General features: G+C 36.8%; 1 protein-coding gene across 1 annotated transcript in view; it reads left to right on the forward strand.

The window, feature by feature from the left end:
* EML5 (EMAP like 5) overlaps positions 1-19701 on the forward strand; it is a 114083-nt gene extending 94382 nt beyond the window's left edge. The window contains 15 exon segments of the mRNA XM_075151343.1: positions 31-160; positions 832-926; positions 3051-3071; positions 4366-4474; positions 5932-6105; positions 7526-7734; positions 9722-9879; positions 12212-12326; positions 12833-13021; positions 13219-13391; positions 14628-14790; positions 15686-15789; positions 17485-17638; positions 18415-18515; positions 18851-19701. Coding sequence (XP_075007444.1) covers positions 31-160; positions 832-926; positions 3051-3071; positions 4366-4474; positions 5932-6105; positions 7526-7734; positions 9722-9879; positions 12212-12326; positions 12833-13021; positions 13219-13391; positions 14628-14790; positions 15686-15789; positions 17485-17638; positions 18415-18515; positions 18851-18887 — 1932 coding nt within the window. The 3' untranslated portion in view covers positions 18888-19701.
* The last annotated feature ends 5554 nt before the right edge of the window (positions 19702-25255 follow it).

The following is a 25255-nucleotide window of genomic DNA, read 5'->3' on the forward strand; positions in this document are numbered from 1 at the left end:
GTATCTAATAGATGTAAATATCTTTTTTAGGACCTAATTTTGGAGCTGGTATTTGGGTACCGAGGCAAGGACTGCAGAAACAATGTGCACTATTTGAATGATGGTGCTGATGTAATATATCATACTGCATCTATCGGGATCTTGTATAATGTGGCAACAGGTAGGAGAAAACCCACTTGAGGAAAAATGTTTCTTCACACACACGGAGTTACAGTTTATGAAGTAACTGGTATGCTTTAAATCTTATAAAAGATGTGGGAAAATTATTATTTGTTGCTGAAAATTCTGTCTGTAGAGATGATTCATAATAGCTGCATAAGCAAACTAAATATATTGAAATGCTTGTGGTGACTGAATTTTGAAGGAAGTAAAGATCTGATTTTTTTGGTATTAGCTTTCTGAAATTTGCTTTTTAAAATGATCACAGAAACTCAAACAGCTGAACAATTGGGCTGTCAGAGTTGTTTAATGTTTTTTTCTAAGACTAAGTTAATTATTTTTTATTTGGTTTACTTTTCAGTCCTCGATATCACATACGTTCATTCCCAATAACCAATTTAGTTTAGATAACTTAGACTTTTAAAGAATAACACAATGCCATTTGTTTCTGTGATATTTAAGCAACTTGATGTAGAAAACTCGAGGGAATATTTGGAGTTATTGAGTGCTATATGGTAAAATACTAGGAGTTTCTGTTTCCTGGTTTTAAGCTCCAAACAGCAACATCACCATAATGCTGTTTTCTAACAAATATTACAAAATTTTCAAACATTAACCATGTCTATGTGTGTGTAAATGTTTTAATTCAAGTTGGACTTCTTTTTTTTTTAGGCTCTCAGTCTTTTTACCAGGAACACAGTGATGATATTTTGTGCCTCACTGTAAATCAGCACCCCAAGTTTACCAACATAGTGGCAACTGGCCAAGTAGGTATGTTTGTATTTTTGTAAAAAGAAATTAACGTAAGAGCATGCAATTGAGGCCTTGTGAGTCCATGATAAATCACAAAAATAGTTGATTATGCTATCTCCGTTTGTATGAGTGTTACTCAGTTACCTGTCCTCTTTATATGTTTCTTTGAGTGTAATTTAATAAAGTTGAACAAAAAACATTGAGGCATGAAAGAAGATTAAGCTTATCTTTTATTTGGAGTGTTATAAAAAATATTTTTTTAGAAATCTTAAGCCCCATGAAATTAGTCAGATTTTATTTAACTATCAGCTTGTGTTAGGCCTTCCAAAGAGTCATAGCCCTTCCAAAGAAGCTTAATTGAGCTATCCTTCATTTCTACATGGACTAAACCCAGAATTCTTAAAATAGATGTCACTTTATGTAGGTTTTATCTCATCAGGCAGATTTATAATACCTACTTGGTGTTTTGATAATACACAGTTGTAATATTCTAGGCAGAACCAAAACCCTAATGGTGTTTCCCTACAGATACATTTAGATTTAGAGGGAAAATATATATGTTTCACAGTAACATTAAAATTGATCTATGAACTAACCAGGTTTAAAAAAAAAGAAAAAAAAAAAGGAAAAGGAAAAAACCCACTGTGCATCTGCATAGCTGAACTAATACTACTGTTTCTAAATTTTGCAGAATAGTGTAATTTTTGTAGTCCTACAACCCAATTGCAGTTTTAATACCTTCAGTTGTTTCTTAGCAGATTCAAAACCACATTGTTTTCCTTAGTGCATAGAACACAAAAAACCCCTTTGTTTATTTTAGCCAGAATAGCTTTTTTTCCCCCTGTAGGTTTGTTTTAGATGTTTCATCTAAATATGTTCAGTTTGTCAGAGTTTATTACCTGCTTCCCTCTGTCTTGGATTTTTAGGTGCATGTCTCATTAAAATTGACTCATCGATAGTAACTGCTTAGCTAAAATAGCTTCATTTCTTGGTGAGTTTCTTGCCTCACATCAATTTAAAGAAATCATTAATGGAAATTATTTAAATGGAAAAAATTATCAGCAGATTTTTGCCTATGGTTTGATTGCAAAGAACATTTGCAGGAATTACAGACTTTTTATTGTCTTTAGGAATTTGCTTTTTCAGCGTATGAATCTGGCCCTGTTTGCCTTTCCATATGATAGGATATACGGGAAGAATGTAGGCATAATGTGAAAATTTGTTCTTTGCTTGATTTTCTTCAGTGTTCATCTTACCCAAGAAGAAACACAGGAGCCTTAATGCTTTTTTATTTCATAATCATTTCTACATCAACTAGCAGTAGAACAATTTTAACTGTTTTGTAATGTGGATTAAGGCATACAAATCAGGAGCAGATGACACTTAAAAATTAAACTACAAAAAATATTATTTTTAAGGAGAGAATTAAATCTGAAAAATGATCTGGAAGCAAAATATCTTTAAACAACACTTACTTTTAGATTCTGAACAGGTGTTAAGGAGTACATACTCCATAAAGAACATACTTTGCTGCTGCTGCTTTTCCTACTGTATGACTGGCACAAACATAGCTTCACCATCATGATTTAAATCTTCAAAAGATTTACAAATACATTATTTTTAAGTATTTTTAAACTGTAATGCTATTATGTGGAGTCTCGGTAATATTTACTAGTACCTGAACCTTTATAATTCTGATTTCTTAATGCTTCTATAGAAGAATGTTGGGTGTATTTGCCACGTGTCAAGATCAGACTCAAACATTACTTCTTACCAGAATAGCAATCAGCTTTTTTTTTTCCCTCACTTAATTTGTTAAAATATCAGTAACATGTAAAATATGTTTTTTTATTTAATTTGGCAGAGAGAGACCTAACATAAACCAAAACTAGATTTTTGTGTAGTAACTCAAAATGGAAATCAAAATATATTAATTCTACGAATTTTTATTTCTGATGTGACCGCCTTTTATCTGTAATTGTTCATCTTTAACAATAAAAGCAGTATTGGTGCTGCTGCAATGCAAAGAGATGACATCAAGGTGTGTGTTAAGAAATTACACTAAATGTGGCATATATTTTCTTTAGCACTTATCTTATTTCTGGTCTAATTATTTTTCTGCTGCTTTTCCATTACAGGAGACTCAGCAGATATGTCAGGTAAGGGAAATAAAATTTTAACATCTTCAGGTGTAGTTAGCCTATCCAGTAGCCATCTATAGCTTTATAGAACAATAAGTGACATGAATTCATTTTTAGTTTATTAAATCCCTGTATCAGTCATATTACTGTCAGCACTGAATATAAACCACAACAGCTCAGCAAATTGTAAATATAGAAACAATTAAAATGTTAGAACACTCTTAAAAACTACTTTTGTTGTAACATTCCCTTCTTGCTGCCCAGTGATTAGTGAGTTCTAATACATACTGCCTCTGTAGCATTCCTATGTACGCTTGCAGGTTTTATAGACATGTTGGGGCTGACAATTAACATTTGTTTTAGACACTCAATTGACTATAATTTTAAATATGCATTTCTAAAGTAAATACCATTGAGGAGGCCTAGGTGACTGAGTGAAAAAAACAATCACCTTTCACATTTATGTATGATTGTCATGCAGTTATTACCAGTGATCCAAAATGCTTGTTATGATGTCAGTTTAATTTTTTCTATATAATTTTGGGTCTTTGACAGTTTGACAATCTTGACTGAGCTATTTTTTATTAATACGTTGTTTTTTCAACTGTAATCTTAAAAATTCATCACCATCATGTGTGAGTGAGTTCATTGTTGAGCAGCCATAACTGTCTTGTGACACATCTTCAGAGATGCATAAATGTGTATTCATGTGTACCTAGAAAGTATAATAATCTTCATGTGGATCTAAAGCTTGTTCTGTGAAGAACCAAATGTACAATGGCATTTTTAATGTGTGTTGACTTCTTTTAAATATGGCAAATTGTGCTTGCTCTAAGGATGGGAGGAATAATATAGGTACCTTTTCCCACACTTTCAAACTGTGAAGAAGAAGCAGTGATGATACGGTTGTTTACATGAAAGAACATCTCTAGTCCTGCATATAATGCCTGGAGACTTTCCCCCTCTCAATTGCCTTCTTCCTACTGCAACTTCAGTTTGAGCTTGTGTATATTACTAAATTCTGTTGTCACTGCCTGAAACCAGCACTTTTATTACTATTAATCTGGAATTCAAGCTGCTGCCTGCCTTCATTAGAAAGTTGCATAGTTTCACTTAAAATTTATTGATGGCTGTTTGGCACCTCTCTTACTGACAACTTGTGCTTTTCTAGTTCCAATTTTCCGTTGTCTGCAGTGATGCAGGGGTTCTTGAAGTAGTAATGTTTGTAATAGGCTGGAATGGCAAATTAAGTTTCATAATGACTTGGTATAGATTTGCTTCATCTTACTGAAGATATTTTTTGTCCTGCCAGCCCATGGTAGCTTTATGTAACTCCTCGCAGAAGGAGATGACACCTTACAAAATCTCTCTTGTGAGAGCAGATGTTGAGCAGCTGGAGCACTCCATAAGCAGGATGCAAGGTCAGGACAGAGACTTTCAGAAGAATACTGTCAAGTAGGAGGACTCAAGAGTCCATGTTCTCTGTCCTGCAAATCTTGCTCTGAAAGATTTTGTCAGTTCTTATTTATGAAATCTAGGTGAAGGTTTCTGTCTGCCACCCAAAAGAAAAATTTTGGCCAAGGTTATAGGGGAGGTGCACAGGTCAAAGGCAATACAGAGTTTTCCCAAGGGGAGTGCTGAAGAGGAAAAAAACAGTTCAGAGCCAAAATAAAGCTTTCCCTTCCCTCAACTTTCCATAAGGACAGCAAGGAGTTTGCTGAAAATTTTGAGACATGCTAGTTGTTGCCCACCCCTGCCCTTTCTGTTTTAATGACTGTACTACGCTGTAGTACCTCTCAAAAGGTGGTGATAATGGCATCTTGGTGCCATGAGAGGAAATTCCAATGGGAAACAGAAGAAATAAGGAAGATTGTTCTAAAGACTGTTTTGGAAGAGCTGTGGAATTGTGCTCAAAAACTTAATTTCATGTGGCTAAAATTTTACCTGGGTCTTTGTGCCTACTGTTTCCCATCATACGTGTGCCTTTGAGGGACTAGATTTAGCGGATTAGAAACACAAAGCATGGAGCTGAAATAGAATTTAGTTTATGTGAATCTGGGTCTATGCAATAACCGGTAACCTCCAGACTCTGCAGTCAGATTTACTAGAGATCAGAAGTAAAGAAGTTTGAAAGAGAATCTTACTGTCCTGGAAATGCCCTAGATGCTATTCAGAGATTCCAAACTATACATGGATTGCAAGACCTTTGGAGAAGGCATTGCATTTGGAAAAAAAATAGCTGTCATCATAATAGAAATAATCACATACATTGGTAGCATGGAAAGACAGTTTTTACTGCAAAGAACTTGCAGTCTAAACAGTGCAAACTAAATTAAATGCCCTCATTCTTCTACATCAGTAAGCAAGCTGATTACTCAGCTGACATTCTCCTAAGAGAGCATGCATTTCAGACAGATGACCATTTGGTAGAAAAGGAGATTTTGGCCTTGCACTGTAAACTAATTTCTCTGTAGCTATCAGTTGTCCAAAAGCCCCATGTAGAAATCACATTCTTGACGATCTACTCAATATTTATGAAGGTTTTTGAGTTAGTATGCTGAGCTAAGTTTTACAAGGAGAAAAACAGGAGAAGACAGCTTGCTTTTAGAGCTTCTGATGTGCTTCAGAAGTCCAGTAATAGGTTAAGCAAAACTTTCATCTCCAGTAGTGTAATGAGGCCAACTTCTTAGTCCTACTTAATGATCCTGTTTGCTGTCAATTGGTTTCCAAAGGGAGGCCAAAATCTCCTTTCTTTCTTTTTTTTCCCGTCTGACCAGAACAATTTTATTGGTCTTATTAAAAAATACCAACTGCTTCAATAAGCAAATCATTAGACATTTCAAAAGGTATACTAATTACATGTTTTATATTTGTGTAGCTACAGCTCCTTCTATTCATGTGTGGGATGCAATGAACAAACAGACACTCTCGGTACTGCGGTGCTACCATTCAAAGGGCGTCTGCTCGGTCAGTTTCAGTGCCACTGGCAAACTGCTGCTCTCCGTAGGGCTGGATCCCGAACATACCATTACCATTTGGAAGTGGCAGGAAGGTAGGGAAGAGATTGTTTTTGCAGAATGTGTTTATATTGTTGGCTTGAGTCAAGAGCAATTGTAAGATAAAAATATCAACAGATCGAACATTATTACAATAAATGCTGTGTACTATGCACTGTACAAGAAGAGGTAAAAGAAATGTACTTACCCATTCTAGTAACTGCTAAATATATCTTCTTTGGAACTATTGTGTAAAGGTCAAGATAGTTCACCGATTTCCAGTTAGAATAATTAAAGAAAACAGTAGTCTTCATTCTTTTTTTTTTGTTTTTAATTTCAGTCTTTTCTTTGCTGCTTGGTAAAAACTCTTTATAAAATCTTTTTTGCTCCCAGAAGAAATTTTCTATTCTTCTGTGTTCCTATTCTTCTCTAAAGTCTGATTACTGACTAGGTGGTTGTAGTCCTAAAATTTCCCCCCCCCCAAATTGCAAATTGCAGGAATGTGATGCCAGTACAGCTCCTCTATGCAGCTATGTAATTGGTGTCTTAAGCTATACTACATGTTTTCAGATTGGCTTTGATCTGAGTTCAGGATTTAGGCCATTTGGTCAGCTCGTTTCCTCTCCTTTCTGTCTGGCACCATGTCCAGATTACAAAACTGATTCTCTAGTGGTAGGGGTTTATTTCCTCTCTCTTTGGAGATTTGTGTTGATCAGCTAGTATCTCTCACAAGTTTAAAGATCAGCTATCCAGTTAATAAAAAGTGATCCTTCACAGCTTGTCTGCTGGATCCTGTGGAGCTGGACGCAATGTCAAATGTGTATTTATACAATCTTAGGTAGTATGAAGGATGTGTGGTAAAAGCCCATGCAGCAATTCACTGCCGTTTCAGTCAGAACGTGCTTGCGCTCACTCTTAAGAGTTAATACAGATTCAACATGGCAGCTAAGGATCCAGGTCGAGGAATCTTAATATGGGTCAAAATGTCTGATTTTAAAACCTCTGAAGAGACTGGAAAAGCATTACCTTTGAATCTAAGACTGTATGTAATGAAGTCTGTTTCTGCATTTTCTGCAGAAAGAAGAAAGTTTTCTAACTTTGGACAAAATTTGCAAAGAAGTCATTCATTAGTCTCTTGTAATTTGTCTAGAGTTTGGGATTTTCAGAGGAGTCATAGGAATTTAAGAGGAGGTGGAAACTTACTCGGATCTGAGCTCCGAACTCTTTTATACTCCTGAGGAAATTGAAGATTATAAGTAGATGGCACCTTCATTAGGTGCTACACTTTGCTACTGGGTCTTATTAAATGATATTTTTTTATCTGTATCTTAATTTAGTTTTAGGAGTAGTTTGTGCTTTTCGTCACGACCTCTGTGGTTTTGGATGACTCATTATTCTCATAATTTTTATATTTTTTTTAACCATAAATGTATATTTTTCTCAGCGAATTCAAAATGTCCATTTTCTTTCTGCCAGGTGCCAAAATTGCTAGCCGAGCTGGTCATAGCCAGCGTATATTTGTAGCAGAATTCAGACCAGATTCAGATACCCAGTTCGTTTCTGTGGGAGTGAAACATGTGAGATTCTGGACACTGGCTGGAAGAGCTCTCCTCAGTAAAAAAGGGCTGCTGAGCTCCATAGAAGATGCCCGAATGCAAACGATGCTATCTGTAGCTTTTGGAGCAGTACGTACCTTAACAAACTATTTTAAAATGCATACAAACAAAAATTTTTTTACTCTTTTGCCTTTATTCAGTTCAGTGAGACTTTTCTAACCTGCCAGTGAGTATGTCAGTTGTCTTTTTCAACTCAGCTTAACGTTTCTAATACTTGCCTGCTAGTTAGAACTAATACCAGCTTTCTTTAGAACAGAAAAGAAAAAAGATTATGGATTTGTATGTTTTCAAAAGAAACAAACACAGGTGCTTTGGACTGATAATATGCTGTTTGGTATTTAATCGAGGTAAAACAAAGCTGACTCTAGACCGCAGAAACGAAACAGTAGAAATGACGCTAATTTTATGCCCACCTGGGGGTGATTGTATTCTAATCTGTATGCATTACTACTCATGGGTGATCTGAGAGCAGCATTGTCCTGGGGCATTCGTTAACATCTATGACTGTTAGATGACAACAGTAGGGTTTTGTTTTGCTTTGGGGTTTTTTTGACAGATGTGGGCCTTGTTGCTAAGTTCCACGTCTTTGCCATTTTAGGAGTTGGTCTGTATGAGCAGCACTCATCTCTTCAGCTGGGCAGATAGCCATAGATTTATTTTGTGAAGTGGTGCTTCTGTTTTATTGCATGTGTTACTGTCCTGCTTGCTGATCTGCCTGTTGGGTCCAGACTGAATTTATAGTATTGATCTTGATTTTTGAAACTAACTGGCCTGTGGTTTCATGTTTCATGAGATGATCTCTTTTCCAGAGTGGTGTCTCTCTCTCTCTCAGGTACCTCTGATTTAAGAGGGAGTCCTACAAAGAAATTAGATGTCTTCCAAATGATAACTGTTAGAGATGCACAGTCCAGGCATTAGTCTGGGGTTTGGAAAATCTCTGTGAACTTTCTTATAGAGGGACAGATTCTTAGCATGAAAATCAGGCTGTATGCTGAATGTCCTGGGAGTATGGTATGAGGTTGTTTGAGGATGCAAAGCTTGCAGGGGGTTTGTAAAAAGCTGAATAAAGCCAAATCTGGTGTGTTCTCTATACTTCCTGCAGGGACCAGTTCTGGGAGTGCTTTTCTTCCTTGATTTTGTCTCAGAAGGAGCTAGTTCAGGTGCTTCTAAAGAGGAGTTGGAAACAGCCCAACAGTTATGCTGTGAGGACGATCAGAGGATCTGCCCCACGTTCATTTCCAGTCCTCTTTTATTTACTCATTTATTAGGGTGCCCATCCCCCCCACCCCGCCCTTAAAAAAAGGACGTAGAACATCAACCCACTTCAGTTAAGGAAAGTGTTCTTGCCAAATCTATACATGCGTACTAGTACTCTAAAATACTACACATGATACTGAATTTGAGGATTGTTCACATAAGTTACTAAAACTTAAGTTACTAAAAGTTTTGCTCAATAACCAGTTCCTGTTGGTTTTAAGTGTATCCTAATAAATTGCCCTTAAATTTCAGAGGTAATTAAATTTATTTTTATTACCTTTCAAAAGCAGGAAGCAGAAGTAAAGAAGAACAGGCAGCTTTTAGTTCTGAGTTAAGTCAGACTTTTCTTCGAAAATGGTTACTGTAATCCAGTGAGTACCTTCACCTAACAACAAAAATGAATGCAAACATAATGTACATAGCAAAGGGGTGCAAATTGCCTGTTTGTGTGAAATGTCAAAACTCTTCTTGGTTTTCTACTTTTTTACCACAGTTTGCACACCTGATAGGCTGAAAACATAAATAACCCTATGGCTGAAGCTTAAATCATTGCATTTCTTCTTGCAGTGCAGAGCCTATTAGCTACAAGAAAGCATTTTTCAGACTTCAAGAAAGAATATAGTAGCTCATTGTTTTGTCCCTACAGGTTCTTATTACCCCTTCCACAATTTGCTCTTCTACAGCAGCAAATAAAAGCAATCTAGCCTAAAAGCAAATGGTGTGGTGATCTTTATTTCTGAATGTTTTTCTTCCTGCCTTACTCAGAATCAGATGATAAGCATATTTTTCCCCTTTTCAGAATAACTTGACATTTACAGGTACTATCAGTGGAGATGTTTGTGTTTGGAAAGATCATGTGTTGATACGAATTGTGGCCAAAGCTCACAATGGACCTGTTTTCACAATGTATACCACATTAAGAGATGGTTTGATCGTTACAGGAGGCAAAGAAAGGCCGTGAGTCATCTTTTTTTCTTTTTTTCTGCATGCACATGTATTCTTTACAAATGATTTGGGTTCATCCCATCTAACACTAAGCAGTTGAGACAGCAAAGCTAGAAGAGTAGTTTCAGATCCCTGAATAGTTGGTAGAAAAAAAAGTAGTCACCACCTCCAAAGTGCAGGTAAGCCCACATGAGCTTAAGTACCTTTTTTTCCCCATTGATTATAAGAGAAAGCCTAGAGTGGCTAGGATCCTGACCTGGGTGCCTTGCTTGAGTACATAAAGTCAAGGGGGATGAATCAGAATCTAAATGCTATACAAGTAGCTCTTCAAAATTTTAACTTCCAGATAACAGTCATCTTTCTAAAGCACACGTGCAAGCTTCTTCAGGCATTTTATGATGACTTTACATTATTTTGGTTAAAAATAATAGGCAAGGGTAAAATAAATCATGTGAATGAATTACCAGTTACACTGCATTACCAATTACACTGCATTACATTAGTCAGGTAATGTTTCTCCAAGTACAAATACACGAATTATCAAAGAGATGATACAGTTCTCCCTTCTTAAGCTGAAAAGGGCTGAACTATTATAATCAAAAGTAGCCTTGAAATCACCTTACCGTTTTACTAAATGGTTCAATGGTATTTATCGAAACAGTATTATTTTTGAGAGAAGGCAAAAACAGTTTAGTTTGAAATATAGCTTTAAGCATTAAAAAGTTCCCTAGTCCTTGGTGGGTTACTTCTTTTTCTGAAGTTGAACTGAGGTTGTTAATCCAAGTAATTTGTACAACTGTGATTAAATAAATGAATAATGCACAGCTTCTTTTAAAGGAAGGATCTGTTTAGTTATGATAGCAGAGGCAAACTGTCTTCTCTCAAATCTAAGGTACAGCAACATCCTTTGTTTCTGGGGTTGTAAGCAAAATATCTCTTCAGGCATTTTAATTTTTTCTTAGTGCCTTGCTAATGATAAATGAAAAAAAAAATGCTTCAGCTGTAAAACAATCCATCTGATGGCATGATAGTGCCTCATTCTGCAGGACACAAGCCACTTACTACCTTTTCCTTAAATAGTCCTTAACGATCCTGGTCGATATTCAGACCCAGCTGAAAACTTACTTATTCCTGTGCTTGAAATATTTTCTTCTGGTATTTATAAAACATCACCGTGACTTTATATGGAAAATGTTCTCTTTACCACTTAGCTTCAAAGCCTCTTAATAATTAGTATTTGACCTGAAAGAAACAGTAATGAATAAGAAACAATAATTTGTCTCCTGTGGGAAAACGGAGTAGTGGAAGTATACAAAACAAATTCTACGTTTAGGAAAATTGCATGTTTGCTTCTGCCTTGGCATTCTTAATTGCAGTTCACCAACCTCTTCTGATAAAATCTTTTTGCTGAGTATGGTGACCAATCATATGACAAAACAGTGCTATTGGGAAGCAAAGAATATTGCATTGCAAGGACTAGCAATTTATAATTCATTACAGTTCTTTTAGTAATAATAGTACAAAAGCAGTAGTTGTGATTAAACTTTCTGGAGTTCTTTGTCACGGTTCATTCAGTAATCGAAGTTGTAACAGTGGCAGCTCAATCTTATATTTTCTTTTCTGTTGGGGGAGATTCTTTTCTCTTTGAAGACACATAAAACTTATGTCCCAGCTCAACTGGAAATGCCAGATTTATAACTGTTTCATTAAACATTATCTCCTTTTTAGAAACTTTTTTTATTTTAATGTGTTCTTTACTGAAATACCAGTTCTCTTGAAAGTGTGTGGGAAATACTTAGTGCTTTATGATTAACACTTGTTAGTTGGGTATCTTGTGCAATTAATATTGTGTGATTTTTCTCCTGTATCTTTGTAATTTCTTTCACAGCAGTGGAAATAGTGAAATTTTCACAAAAGTGAAAATCTTTTGTCATTTATTCGCAGTAGTAAAATACGTATCTTTCCTGTTTCCCTCAATCATATTCTGATAATCTCTGCCTGTCTTAATAACAAGATGGCAGTTTGTTCACACACTTAACTGTTCCTTTGATTAAACAATTCCCTAAGAGCTACTATTTCAGACTAAGCTTAGCAGCGACCATCTTTCAACTTGTCTGTAAAGTAGTAGGACGAGGACTTTGAATCAGTATTTCTTGCTTAGCTAGGAGGCTCAGCATATTAACGTCACCTGTTCAGTAAAAACAAATGGAATCTTTAATGATTTAAAACATACTTAAATGCCTCGTTTACAATACATTACATTAAATAATATAGTTCTTTCACACTTCGTCTTTTTTGTGCCTGCCAGCCATTATACTCATGGTTGTTCCTGATTTCTTGATAGATCAAAGGAAGGAGGAGCAGTTAAGCTATGGGATCAAGAGCTGAAACGGTGTCGTGCCTTCAGACTAGAGACAGGACAAATGACAGACTGTGTTCGCTCTGTTTGTAGAGGCAAGGTAAAGAAAGCATCATGTCTTTAAAATAAAGCTTATAATTTGTGGGTTGATCTATAGCATTAAATATATGATAAATTGTTTGCTTCTGCTTTCTTTTATAATTAGTATTTGAGATTAAAGGTTGGGCTAGAAGGTGTGTAATTGTAAAATTACAACTAATTTTACAGCAGAAAAAAAATCTACTTCGGGAGATCTTAGTCTTACTTAGGATAATATTTTGTACATATTTTTGTTAAAGACTAACTAAGGATTTGTTTTCTGTTCTTTTCACACTTCAAATATCTGACTTAAAAGCAATAATTCCACTAGCATCATGATTTATATACAGCTTTGTACTTTAATACATCATAGATGAGTTTAAAAAATAAATTATCTTTGATTATTTGATTACCTGATTTCAGCAAGCCTTCTTGACAGAACTATAGCTTTGGATTATATCTTTATTACTATTCATCATGAGTAGTTAATGTATTATATCAGAGATAATTCTTTCACTGTTGTTCAAGGGAAAAATTCTCGTTGGGACAAGAAATGCTGAAATAATCGAAGTTGGAGAGAAAAATGCTGCGTGTAACATTCTAATTAATGGTCATATGGATGGACCAATCTGGGGCCTAGCAACGCATCCTTCCAGAGATTTTTTCCTTTCTGCTGCAGAAGATGGCACAGTAAGACTCTGGGATATTGCTGAAAAGGTAGGTGTTGCAGAATAGTTGTTCTTTAGGAAAAAACCAAAAATCCTAGACTTGTGGTGGTGTTGAGGACCTGAAACTTGTTTTTTAATGTATTCTGAGAATAATCCATCTGACAGTGGCAAACTGTTAGCATAAGGTATTTTTAAAATATGAACAAATAGAAACATTTACTCTTCTGGGTTTTTATTTCTTCACAGAAGATGCTGAACAAAGTCAGCTTAGGACACGCAGCTCGTACTGTTTGTTACAGCCCAGAAGGTGATATGGTAGCTATTGGCATGAAAAATGGAGAATTTATTATCTTGCTTGTGACTTCTTTAAAAATTTGGGGGAAAAAGAGGGACAGAAGATCAGCTATTCAAGATATCAGGTCAGAAAATATGATGCCTTTGTCTATTGTAGTATTCTAGAAATCTGTATTATTTTGATTTTTAAAAAATACAATTTTATGTTCGGAGGAGCATTGCAATGATATTTCAGAGATCTGGAATCAATGAGTGAATTGTGGAGTTTGTGTGATTACTCTGATACCAGGAATAAAAAGGAGGGAGGAGGTACATGAAGATAAGAGAGAGCAATCAGTCAAAAAAACAGGCAGTACCATAGGAGAGTGGCGGATGATATTGCCAAGGACTAGTTAAAATGAAGTGTGAATGGGCAAGTAAATGGACAATAGCAACAGACCATCCTAATCAGGGGGTAGATGAGAAGGTGTGAAAAGGAGCAGGGTGAGATGATGTGTAGGCGGTAAAATGAGATCAGGAGTTTACAGATGAAGGCTGGATTGTGAGAGATGATTGTCTGTGTCGGTTTTGTTAAAAAGAAGTTAGCAGAAGTAAAATTTTTCTTCTGTTTCCTGAGTGGAGGACAAGACTGTTCCTTCTGCGGGATAAATTGATCATTATCAGCTCAGGCAAGCTTCTGGAGAGCAAAGTGGGGTGAGTGGGAGAAATACGAGCAAACAGGGACCGTGCTGCAGGAAGGCAGGAGAGCCCTGCCTGGAGTTAGGGGGTTGCTGTCCCAAGGTATATCTAGGAGATAATAGAAATAAAGAAACTTCCCTAGTAACACAAAAGGGGCTGTAAGGAATTTGTTAAGAAACTCAGAAAGCTACTGAGTTTCAAGACTAGAAAGGAAAACTGGAGGAAAGAAACCACTGTGCAAAGAAATATTGGGCAGATGAAAGATTTGATTTCACATCTTTCTATTCAGTGCATTTCATCTAGAAGGTCTGGCTTTTCTTCATTTACAACATTTCATTTTTCTAGTATGTAGCCTTGTAAGTATAGCGTTAGAGAGTCAAAGTCATCAGGGGCATGTCACAGAGTTGTGAGTAATGAGATCAGATAACAGTTATTCCAGAGATGATCCCAATTCACTTATATGTGATAGCTGTACCAAAATTATTGCCACCTTCTACTGCATATATGTTCCCTGAAAATTTTATTTGTTTCTAAAGTTATTTTGCTTAGCAGATGAAATACTCTACCTCCCTCTTTAGTTTTGGATAGCAGATGCTTGAAATGCAAATTTACCTGTGCTTCTCAAATATTAGAATCTGTTGTAAGTGCCAACCTGTGTTCATAAAACCCTTTTATCTGTTCAGGTTTAGCCCAGATTCTCGTTACTTAGCAGTCGGTTCCAGTGAGAATGCAGTGGATTTTTATGATCTGACATTGGGTCCCACACTAAATAGAGTCAGCTATTGCAAAGACATCCCAAGTTTTGTGATCCAGATGGACTTCTCTGCAGATAGCTCTTATCTCCAGGTATCAGACATTAATTGTTCAAGATGCTAAATGGAGAATGTACTCAAGATAGATAGCCTGCAAGTATTCTCCTTTGACAGCTGCTAAATTTTGTAATGAAATGTAGTAGGTTACTGTGACTCTGTTGTAGTGGTAAGTGGATGATGAAAATAATTATCCTGGATATTAAACACAAGAAATAAACATAGAAAGGAGAAACAGTTTTCAAAATCACTGTAATATGTCTTCCTGCCTTTTTATTTCTGTGATGCTGATGGGCTATCTTAAAAGAGGAAGGAGTACAGGCTATCATTCTGTAAGCCCCAGGGACCTGTGAATTCTTCATGTCCCTGACCAGAATGGTAGCATTACACATCGTTTCAGTACTAGCCTTCGTGGAGCAGCACCAAAATCGTGGTGTTACAACTCTCAGCCACAGAGCGCAGGACATTTCTTAAAATAAAGTAGACATACTTCGCTTTCTAGATTTTGTTCACATCTGAGAGGAGGAATAAGCTGCTCTCACTATCAAGTCAACATCTGCAGCTGAGAGGAATACCTTTGTGTCAGTTTTAAAGATATGAGTTTATTTTGCCTTATTTATACACACACGTACATACTAACACACACAATATATAGAGAAAATTAATATTATGTGCAGAATGCGAGATGTTTCAATTATTTTTTTATTAATTACACATTTTAAAATTGAAGATTTCTTATGCTTTCTCGTTGCTTTACGCTTGTATAGATTTTTGAGAATTTTCAACTCATTGAGCAAGTTTTATTAATAGATAAATTGCTTGCAGAGTAAAAGATAACTATCAAGAAAATGCTTTTTGAAGCCCTTTAGAATTATATCTTCATCTTTTCAAACAAGTTCATGTATTCTAAATTCTCTGTGGTCAACTCAAAGGTCTCTACTGGATCTTACAAAAGGCAAGTCTATGAAGTGCCTTCAGGAAAACAGCTTGTGGACCAGGCTGTGATTGACAGAATAACATGGGCTACTTGGACAAGGTAAAAGATTCACATCTGTTAAAACACTTGTAACTTCCAGGAGTAACACCTACTGTTTAAAAGCATATTTTGTCCCTACATTCAGTCAGGTATTTTCTTTTAACACACCCATCTGCTCTGGCAAAGGATCAGGCAAGTACAGTACAGCAAAAGAAAGTATATAGCAGATTCCCTCAGTAGAACATGAGCTGTTTGACGAATGAGGATATCCGATAAAAACTGATCTCTCTATTGTGTGCCTTTCTATTCGTTGGGTATCTCTAGCTTCCTTTGATATATCTCTAGCAGCCTCAGTAGTTTTTCATTGCGCTGCCCAAATTACCTGGAATATTGTGCTATTTACCTCAAACTACGATTTGGGGATAAGAGTACAGAGAAAATTAAAACATATCAAAACATGAAAAAACAATACAAGATATGTGATAATTCAAGTTTTATTTACAGTATTATACTAATGGTATCTGTATATTAAAGTTGCTATTAACATTTGCATATTAAAAGGTATACAAAAGTACTTTGAAATACCTTGAATTTATTACATTTCAAAATAGACTTAGAAATTACATGAAGAATGATACCATATTTTATTTTTATTTCGCATTTAAATAATTTATTTTATATTCTGTGCATATCTGATTTCCTGTGCCTTATTTCAGGCTCCTTTGCCTGCTTTCAATTACTGTCCTCTGATTAGCACCCTCAGACAAAAATTGAGAATAAATGCTTGAAAATTTTCCACATATGAACCACTTTACACAATAGTAATCCTGACTATTTTGCTGCAAGACAATGCTAAAACTACAAGTTTTTCAGAGGGCTCTGAAAAACTCATTTTGCTAGCTTTCTGTTTTCTGCTTGGGTAACCCACTTTTGTCACCTCTTTGATATGAAAACAAGAAACCTGTGTTTTCTGACCCAATTCAGTATGTCTGAAGTAAATCATTCCTTTTTGAATGTAGTGTACTGTGCTCTGATTTGGGTGGAAAGAATCACAGAAAAATTCCCAAATCATTCACCTATTAATAAATGATAAAGTGCTTGTTTCTGTGCATTCTTGGGAGTATGCATATACATTGTAAGCACAGCTGAATAAAAAGCAAGTTTTCACAAGGCTTTGCAAGAGGAAATTTTTTATAAATGTCTGTTTTGGAGTCTTAAGATAATAATGTTTTCTGTTTAGGACAATTTCTCTCTCTCTCTCTCTCTCCGATTTTAATGAAGAATCTTCACTGGACTCAAGGAAACACTTCATCTAATTGATATGAAAATGTTACAGAATCAACAAAACATAGTTACAATGAGAATATAGATATTTTTATTTTCCAGCAGCTGAAACTTATTAATCTAATGCTTATGCTATGGCATTCTATTTTTATTTGTCCTTCCTTTATTCACTTTTCTGGCAAAGGCTTCACTGGACAGTATTGGTACTATTGATTTCACCTCTGCTTCTTAGTGTTGTCATGGGCCACATTATTTTGGGAATTACATCACTGAATCAATTTCAGATGCAATTATGGAATAATATAAAAATTAATTACAGAGTAAAACCTATATGAGATGTGTATGTTTAAGAATAAAATATAAAAATTACATTTTTATAAAACCAGTTACAATATGAGAGCTGCTTACTATTTCCTCACTCTATTGTTTTTGCTATGGTTTTCAAAAGAATCTCTTGCTCTTCTGTTTCAGTGTTCTAGGGGATGAAGTAATTGGAATCTGGTCCAGGCATGCTGAAAAAGCTGATGTAAACTGTGCCTGTGTCTCTCACTCGGGAATCAATCTTGTAACAGGCGATGATTTTGGCATGGTCAAACTGTTTGACTTTCCGTGTCCTGAAAAATTTGTAAGAACTTGTTTTTGCATCCTTACAACAAAAAGTACTGTTGATATTATGGTCTTGTATTGTTTCTCTAGAAGTAGGATGATGGAAATACCTCCCACTCTAAATTTGTAGCTTTTTAATGCATCTATGTAACTTTAGCTCTATAGTCTCATAAGCATGCTTCACCTCAAAGTTTACCTAGCATTTTGTGCAATAGCTCCTGTTATAAGCTCTTGTAGGTCTAATATTGTCTGCCAGTCTGCATTAGTATAGTGCCTTCATGCTGAAAATCTCGAAGCCCTTGGTTTTATTTATCCACGTCTCCGATCTCCATTTGACAGATGAGGAAGACAGCTGGTAATTTTAGTCCCATCTGTGTATTTCCATGGATGAAGAGTTTACAGATTTTTCGCTAACACTAGCACTGTTAATTTTCAGGATTTGAGACTGCAGTGTAAACTGGTTGCACACTTATAATGGAAATAATTTTTTCAGTGTTAGGAATTTCACACAAAATTTAGAGTTTAATCATGTGACAAGATATATTTCATTTTATTGTGTTAGCTTGAGCATTGTTCCCAATTTGCAGGTGCTGTCTCATTTGATGACAAATTAATCTGCGTTGCAGCTCAGTAGTAGTTCTCCTTCAGGAGATCCTTCACGTTTGAAAACCTATATAACACTCTGAATTATATAAATACATGATGCAATAAAAAGGTAGATAAAAACATGTATACCTCTGATTTAGGAGGACACAGAGTATTTAGACTCTCTGATTTTATTGTTTTTTTTTCCAGGCAAAACACAAACGATTTTTAGGTCACTCTGCCCACTTGACTAATATTCGATTTACAAGTGGAGATAGATATGTGGTCAGTGCTGGAGGGGATGACTGCAGGTATGTATCCTTTCCATTATTGTCAAAAAGTACACAGCAGCGGACGTGGACAGTTCGTAACAGTATAAAGCTCAAGTTCAGAGTCTTTATCTTTTTATCTGTGTGCTTGCTTTTCTGTTTGTGTATAAGAAATGGATATTTGCAACAAAATAAATAGCCCAGATGTTAATCTTTAATAAATTAAATATTAAGATTTAATAAATTAATATGTTTACATCTGTATTCAGAGCATCATGCTTTTAACTGAAAGTTTTCTTTTGACTGTTACTAGCCATTTCTTTTAACAATATTGTAGTCTTTTATATCTCCTATTTAATATCTTTTTGAAAATGCAGCTTATTTGTTTGGAAATGCGTGCATATGCCTCATTGAGAGGGACATGGAGATTTGCAAAGAGGACACTGCGTGAAGTACCAGACGTGAAATACCCAGGATTGCAATGTGACATTCTACTGTGCCCTGCATGCATTAGAAATGGTGCTGATCCAAGACACAGAGCAATCTGTCTCTGAGAGACAAGTATCTAGAGTCTGTCAAAAGGATGGACTGTAACAAACACACTGAGGCCGTTAGATTTGCTTCAGTATCGGATAATCCGGGTTTGTATTTCACTCACTGCCAGATGTTGAAAATGAAATACGTGGGTAAAAGGAAAACGTGAATCGTTAATCAATGTACAGTTTCACAGTAAGAGCCTGGGGCTTTAATCAAGAGATGTTATTTCTGACCTTGTGCTGTACATTGATCTATTTTCAGCATGAATGTTTCTCCTCTAAGTTTTGGGGTCTGAATATCACTGAAAAAAAGAGTATTCCATATTTTATTACTGAAAGAAACCATATATTAACTCTTAAATATATAGTATTTTAATAGATGTTTAATTATTATAATGGAAATGATATTTCTATGACTGGTCAAGAGGAAACATCATCTGATGAAGCAGAAAATAAGAGAGCTGATTCCTTAGGACTTAAATATTTCTGTATTTAGAGGCCTGGGTCACAGTCATGTCTGCCGTTGGATATGCATGATCTTCATGGCTAATTTAGTGTTTTTGTTGCACTTAAACATTAAATTAGTTCTGTGAGCAAAAACAGACTTGCTCACTTTGCGAGTGCCTTGCCCACAACCTAAAAGTCTAACTCCAATTTTTGCCTTGTGAATAAAAGTATTCTCAGTGGAAGAGAGATTATTGCTGTGCTACTTGACTGGGCTTTTAGCCTCTATGCTGGAAATGTGGACTAAGGTGAGGATTTTATAGTCGTCATAATCGATAAAGCTTGGGATGGTCACCAGTTGCAAAAATAGAATTTCATAGCAATATGAATTGATTTTATTTTCTCGGCATCATAGGGGGGATTCAGAGAGAATATTAACTTTCCAAACATTGTATTTTATACATTTGAACTTTTTAACACAATTAGGTCTAGCTGGGAGAGGTCTCTACTCAGATTTTTCTCCTGATTGTAAAAAATGTCCAATCATACGCTTCTTTAAATGGACCTGCTGTCACCTCTAGCATAAGTGCATTTATTCTATCCTGCAACTTAACTGAGACTCTAAGTTGAAAAAAACATTTCAGTGATAATGAAAACCTGAACAAAGCTATGTTTTGGGTACAAGTGAGGAAGATTTCATCAGCTGTTTGTCTAAATCATGTCATAAAGATGCATTAAAGACTGAACCTGGTTTTTAATCAGTGCAGTTAATTTTCATGCAACATGAAGGGAACAGAAGTAACTATCAGCGCTAATGACATTCTGCTGTGAATGTAAAGTGCTCTTTCGCTGTGTAAGCCAGCTTTGCTTTAACAATGGCATTTGCTTAGGTCAGTCAGTAGGCTTTGGTATTATTCACCTCTTGCATTCTCTTATGCTAGATAGAAGTGAAAAAGAAATAAACCTCATCTCTTCTTGTAAGCATCTTGTGTGGATGGTGGTTATAGAGGGAATGGGAGGGCTTGCATTTAGAAGAGGAGGGGGAGAAAAGTTAATGAGCCAGACTTCTGTGCTCTCTTAGGTCCAAAAATGCTTGTTATGTGCTATACCAAGCTAGTTACCCAATGGTCTTAGATAATATACTTTATGTATCAAGCTATAACAAATACTTATTTTAAAGAAGTTGATGAACTAGACTATTATCAGGTTTTTTGGCATGATGGTTCTTAGTGAAGCCTTGCCAGTCATGCAGCAGCTATTCTACAGGAGCAAAAACTGTGGATTTGGTCATGAGTATACAGGGAGATCTTGCCAGTAATGCTTTTCACTTTAGGGGAATTGTATATGAGAATTTAGGTTAGACCTGATCTGTCTCATAACTTTGTTGCCTGCCTGCCTGTGTTATATGAAAATCTGGCATTTAAATCTTATCTTTGCCAGAAAAACCAGTTGCAGTATGCTATAGCTGTTATTCTATTCCTTATTAAACACATCTGTGCAGGACTTTTTGACTTGAAGTAAGATTTTTCCTGCCTCTATTTCGAAGTTGCCTTTCATCGGTTCAAGTTGGATGGCTGTTAAGAGCTCCCTCATAGTCTGTCCTACTCAGACTGCCAGATCAAAGTCCAAATTTTTCTGCCTCTATGCGTTTTCCCTCAAAATCCTAGGCTCAGTGTCTCCCAGCCTCATGATCTTCTGTAGGCCTTCACCCAGTGAAAGAGCTATGTGGACTATCAAGAGGTTTGTTCCTCAGATCCCCCTCACTGGTCATGTCCTCCTCTCCTCCCTCCCCCCACCCCCTTCATTAATGCCGTGCCTCTCCACTGATCACTTGTCCATTCGAGCTTTTGCCCTGAGGCGTCTCAGATGCCACCCCAGTGGAGTACCAGTGAGAAGCTGACGGGCGGATTGCAGCAGGGCTGCCCTCGGCGGTGCGAGGCTGATCGCTGCAGTGCGGAAGCCTGAGCCTCCAGATCTCCCTGCTTCTTCACTCTCTTCCAAACCTCACCGCTGCTGTGAGGGGCTGGGATGGGAGCTGGAAGCTGAGGAGCTCTTTAAAAACAAAACTACCAGCCGTGTTCCTCCTATTGCAGCGAGTTCCATCGGTAGCTAGTGTTTTCCCTTGCAAATTGCTCAGTGGTTTGCCAGGTAAAATGGGGTCAGCCAGCTGGGAACGGTCATGAATGTTGAGGCCTCCGTTGCAGCTTTCTTCCTGAGGACAATTTGGAGCATATTTTGCAGGACAAGCTGCGATTCTCTGCTGAAGAGAACAGCTGGCTGTAAGCATGGTTAAAGATGGCAGCTTTGTGGGTTTTTTGGTCTTTTTGTCTGTGATGGTGCTTGTTACTGTGCCTCATTTGCTGTTTACATGAAATGCTACTGTAGTAACTTGCTAATTGTTGCCACCCATGCTTGAAGCACGTGTATATGGGAACAGACTGCCTGTTTCTGTAGGCAGTGGGAGCTCGTGACTGGTTGCTCAGCAGAAAAGTCAGAGGATGACATAACCCGGTAGGATAGGTCAGGGAAGAAGCTGGAATGTGGAGGGGCTAGTGACAGCCTTTCGTTTGGAAGCATCAGAGAAGAAACGTGGGCAGGAGGACTCTGTCTGAAGCTGGAGAAAGCCTTTTCTGTGATTATACAGCACCAAGGAAGGGGAGGCAAAAGTTCTTTGTATAATTTGCTTACTCATAATGGATGATTTCATTCTCTAGCTTAATTGTCTTTCTAACTCTCTTTCTGGCTAGCAGCAAACATACATCTTTGGGGATCTTTAAAGTCACCAATATTTTTTGTAATAAAAGAAACAAACTAGAGACCTGATTCAGTAAAAGCAAAATGACATTTCACTTAAAAAAATAAATGTATCCTTGAAAGCTATTTAAGTGTGCTTAGAAGAAAAGAGAATGAGAGAAGGAAAATCCAGCTCCTAGCAGCAAACAAAAATTAAAAATAAACACATTTAGAACTGAAAATTGCCCTAGTGCAGTAACTGAGGAACACAGTTGAGATTAGGACAGAGAACAAATTAGCCAAACATATTGAATCATTTAGACTTGAAATCTTAAATTTTTTATTTGTAAGGAGGCAGTCATCGTATATGACTTTCTGATTTTGATAGGGAAGGCAAGAGATGGTATAAAAAGCATTTCAGAAAATTAAGGCTACTTTATCACTTGTTGTTGGCAGTTGAAGGAAAGCACTCATTCAAAGTAGCTTCTGACTTTGCTCAGTATCAGGGTTTCAATATTAGCAAGATTTATTTATAGCAAGAATAACTCTGAGCTTCGTACAAGTCGGGTTAATGCTGACCTGGAATTGTACCATCAGAAAACAGACACATTGCAGACAAGTTATCTCCTGGATCTGGAAACTAGATCAAAATACAGAACTTCAATACCCAGAGCAGAACTTTGATAGCATTCAGGGGTGGCTTAGTTTAAAATTGTGATCCACTTCTCTCAGCTGCTGCCTAAACCCCGCTATTTGACTTGCAAGTTTGCCAAGGCAAACAGTGCCCTTCTTTCAACAAGTCCTGAGCTTCTGCCTGTGCAGCACCTTACCTGCTTTCCAGATTGCACCCAACAGTGCCCAAGTCTCCACGTGCACTTGGATTTCATGCTAGACCTATGCATTGGAATCCCCTATTGGACTTGCTGTGCATGGTGTAGTAGTGTGACAAGCTAAGGATCTTGGTTTCAAATACAATTCTTGCATGGGCAAGGTGACGTGTTTTCCTATTTCATTGTCAGTGTCACAGATGTGACAAGCCTTAATCTTTAAAGATTTTTTTTAAATTCTATTAGCATAAGCTATAGACAAACATCGTCTTGTCAGTATTTCGGACAAAGTGAATCATCCTATAGACTCTACAGAAAGGGAAGGAAGATTGCAAGTCACAAAATAAATTGCCGCATCAGTGATTTTAACATCACTATCTGTATTGCATTTGCATACTCTTTTGTTCACATGGTTTTCTTACGCTTCCTTACAATCTGCTCTGTTTTCCTAAAGTTTATAGCACTGTTTGATTTTTTGCTCATGTGGCTAGATACGTGAGCTTGCCAAAGCCTTCTGCGCATTCTTTACACCTGTCCCTGTGGTGTGGTTAGACCAAGCCCGTTTCTTTGGTTGTCTCCAGCTCCTGCTCTTTAGTTAACTTTGACTTCAGACTTAAACTCTGCATATCTCATTTCAGGAAAAAAGAATAGTTTTAGGTGTACAATATGCATAAAAGCCACAATAGGTTTCCTTGCCAAAATCATTCATAAGTAACTAAAAATCAGTGGGTGGATTTGATGGGGGGTTTTCTCCAGTCTACTTGACGCTAGAACAGGTAACCACTCACCATCCCCTTCTCAGATTACCAATGGCATACCAGTCATAACCTTGATCTATTTTTTTGTTAACTGTTAAATCAGCAATCCACCCAATTCACTTTTTCTTTGGGGAAAAAAAAAAAGAAAAAAGAAAAAAAAATGGCGTGAAACGTGTTCTCTTCCCCCTCCAGTGTAAAAGAAAACAACAGGAAAAAAAAGTGTAAGGTCTGAGCATGGCGACAATAGGCAATCCTAATAATTTCCACTTCTTTTTGAGATTATGGAACATAGGATGGAGGAAACAGTAATAGGAAACCAATAAATATAAACCCGGAGAAAAGGAGAAAGAAAGGAAAACAAAGGAAAAAAGAGGAAGGAACGCTCATAAATTGGCAAAGGCGGGACCAAAGAACCAGCAGGTGGTGGTGGGTGGGGGGTCGTACCCCTTTCTGGCAAACACCATCTTTCACATGGGGCGTGTTCCGCGGCTGGTTGTGGAGGCTAAGGGCTGGAGCGCAGAGTGCTCAAGGAAAGGCTGCAGGCAACTTTGTGCGCTCTGTTTTGGGGAAGATGCAGCCGCTCCCATTCATTGCTCTCTCCACTCCCATACCTATGGGACAACGATTTAGTGCTGAAGTACAGCAGCTAACGCAGATTAGCCACTGTTGCGGTGTACACGTGTTGGCAACTAAGAAAATACTGTAAATATAAAATTGCTACGTATTACTGAGAGCTCAGGTAAAAGAGTTTAAGGATGTATTTTAAAATGCTACTCATCTTTCCCACATAAACCAAACATGGATTGTTTTAATAGGCCTCTTCGGATTTATCCGTATTTTAGTTTCCTGTGCAACTGGGCTTAAATGCGTTCTTTAAACAAAAAATATTAAACCAAAGAAATACTATACTTTAGAAAACTCTTCATAACCAACCTGTATCAATTACTGCCTCTTTCATTTCTTTCCTATTGAAACGTTATTCACCAGTTCTTGGTTCTGTTCCCAGACGTGCACAACATTTAAGATGACGGACATTAAAGCTATGGCCTATATTTGTTCCGTTTAACTCCAGGTGTGATGGAGACAGGTGTCTGCAGAGGGCAATTCAAATCACACGAGCTGAATTTTCCTGCGGTGGTTCCTTGCCTTAGGCCTCCAAATACAGGTATAGTAAGTCAGGGAAGGTGAATATAATGTAGGCCTATGAATACATATGAGTAGAAAGAAATTAGTAAAGTTCTTGATTTTATCCCATAATAAATGAGTACAAAATAAGGAAATAACTGACTTAAGGTAACTTTATGTAAAAAAAATCCAAACTCATTACGGGTGCCACTTAGACAACCGAACTGGACTTACCTGTAGCAACTCTTAGCAAGAAACATAAAATCTGTGCACAAAGAGCTGAACTGATGCTTCTCCACCTGCTGGAGGACAGCTGAGTTTAGGGCACGAGAGGCAGTACGTTCCTATCGCTCCGTGTG

This window comes from Calonectris borealis, chromosome 5, assembly GCF_964195595.1.
Source record: "Calonectris borealis chromosome 5, bCalBor7.hap1.2, whole genome shotgun sequence".
Classification (NCBI taxonomy): domain Eukaryota; kingdom Metazoa; phylum Chordata; class Aves; order Procellariiformes; family Procellariidae; genus Calonectris; species Calonectris borealis.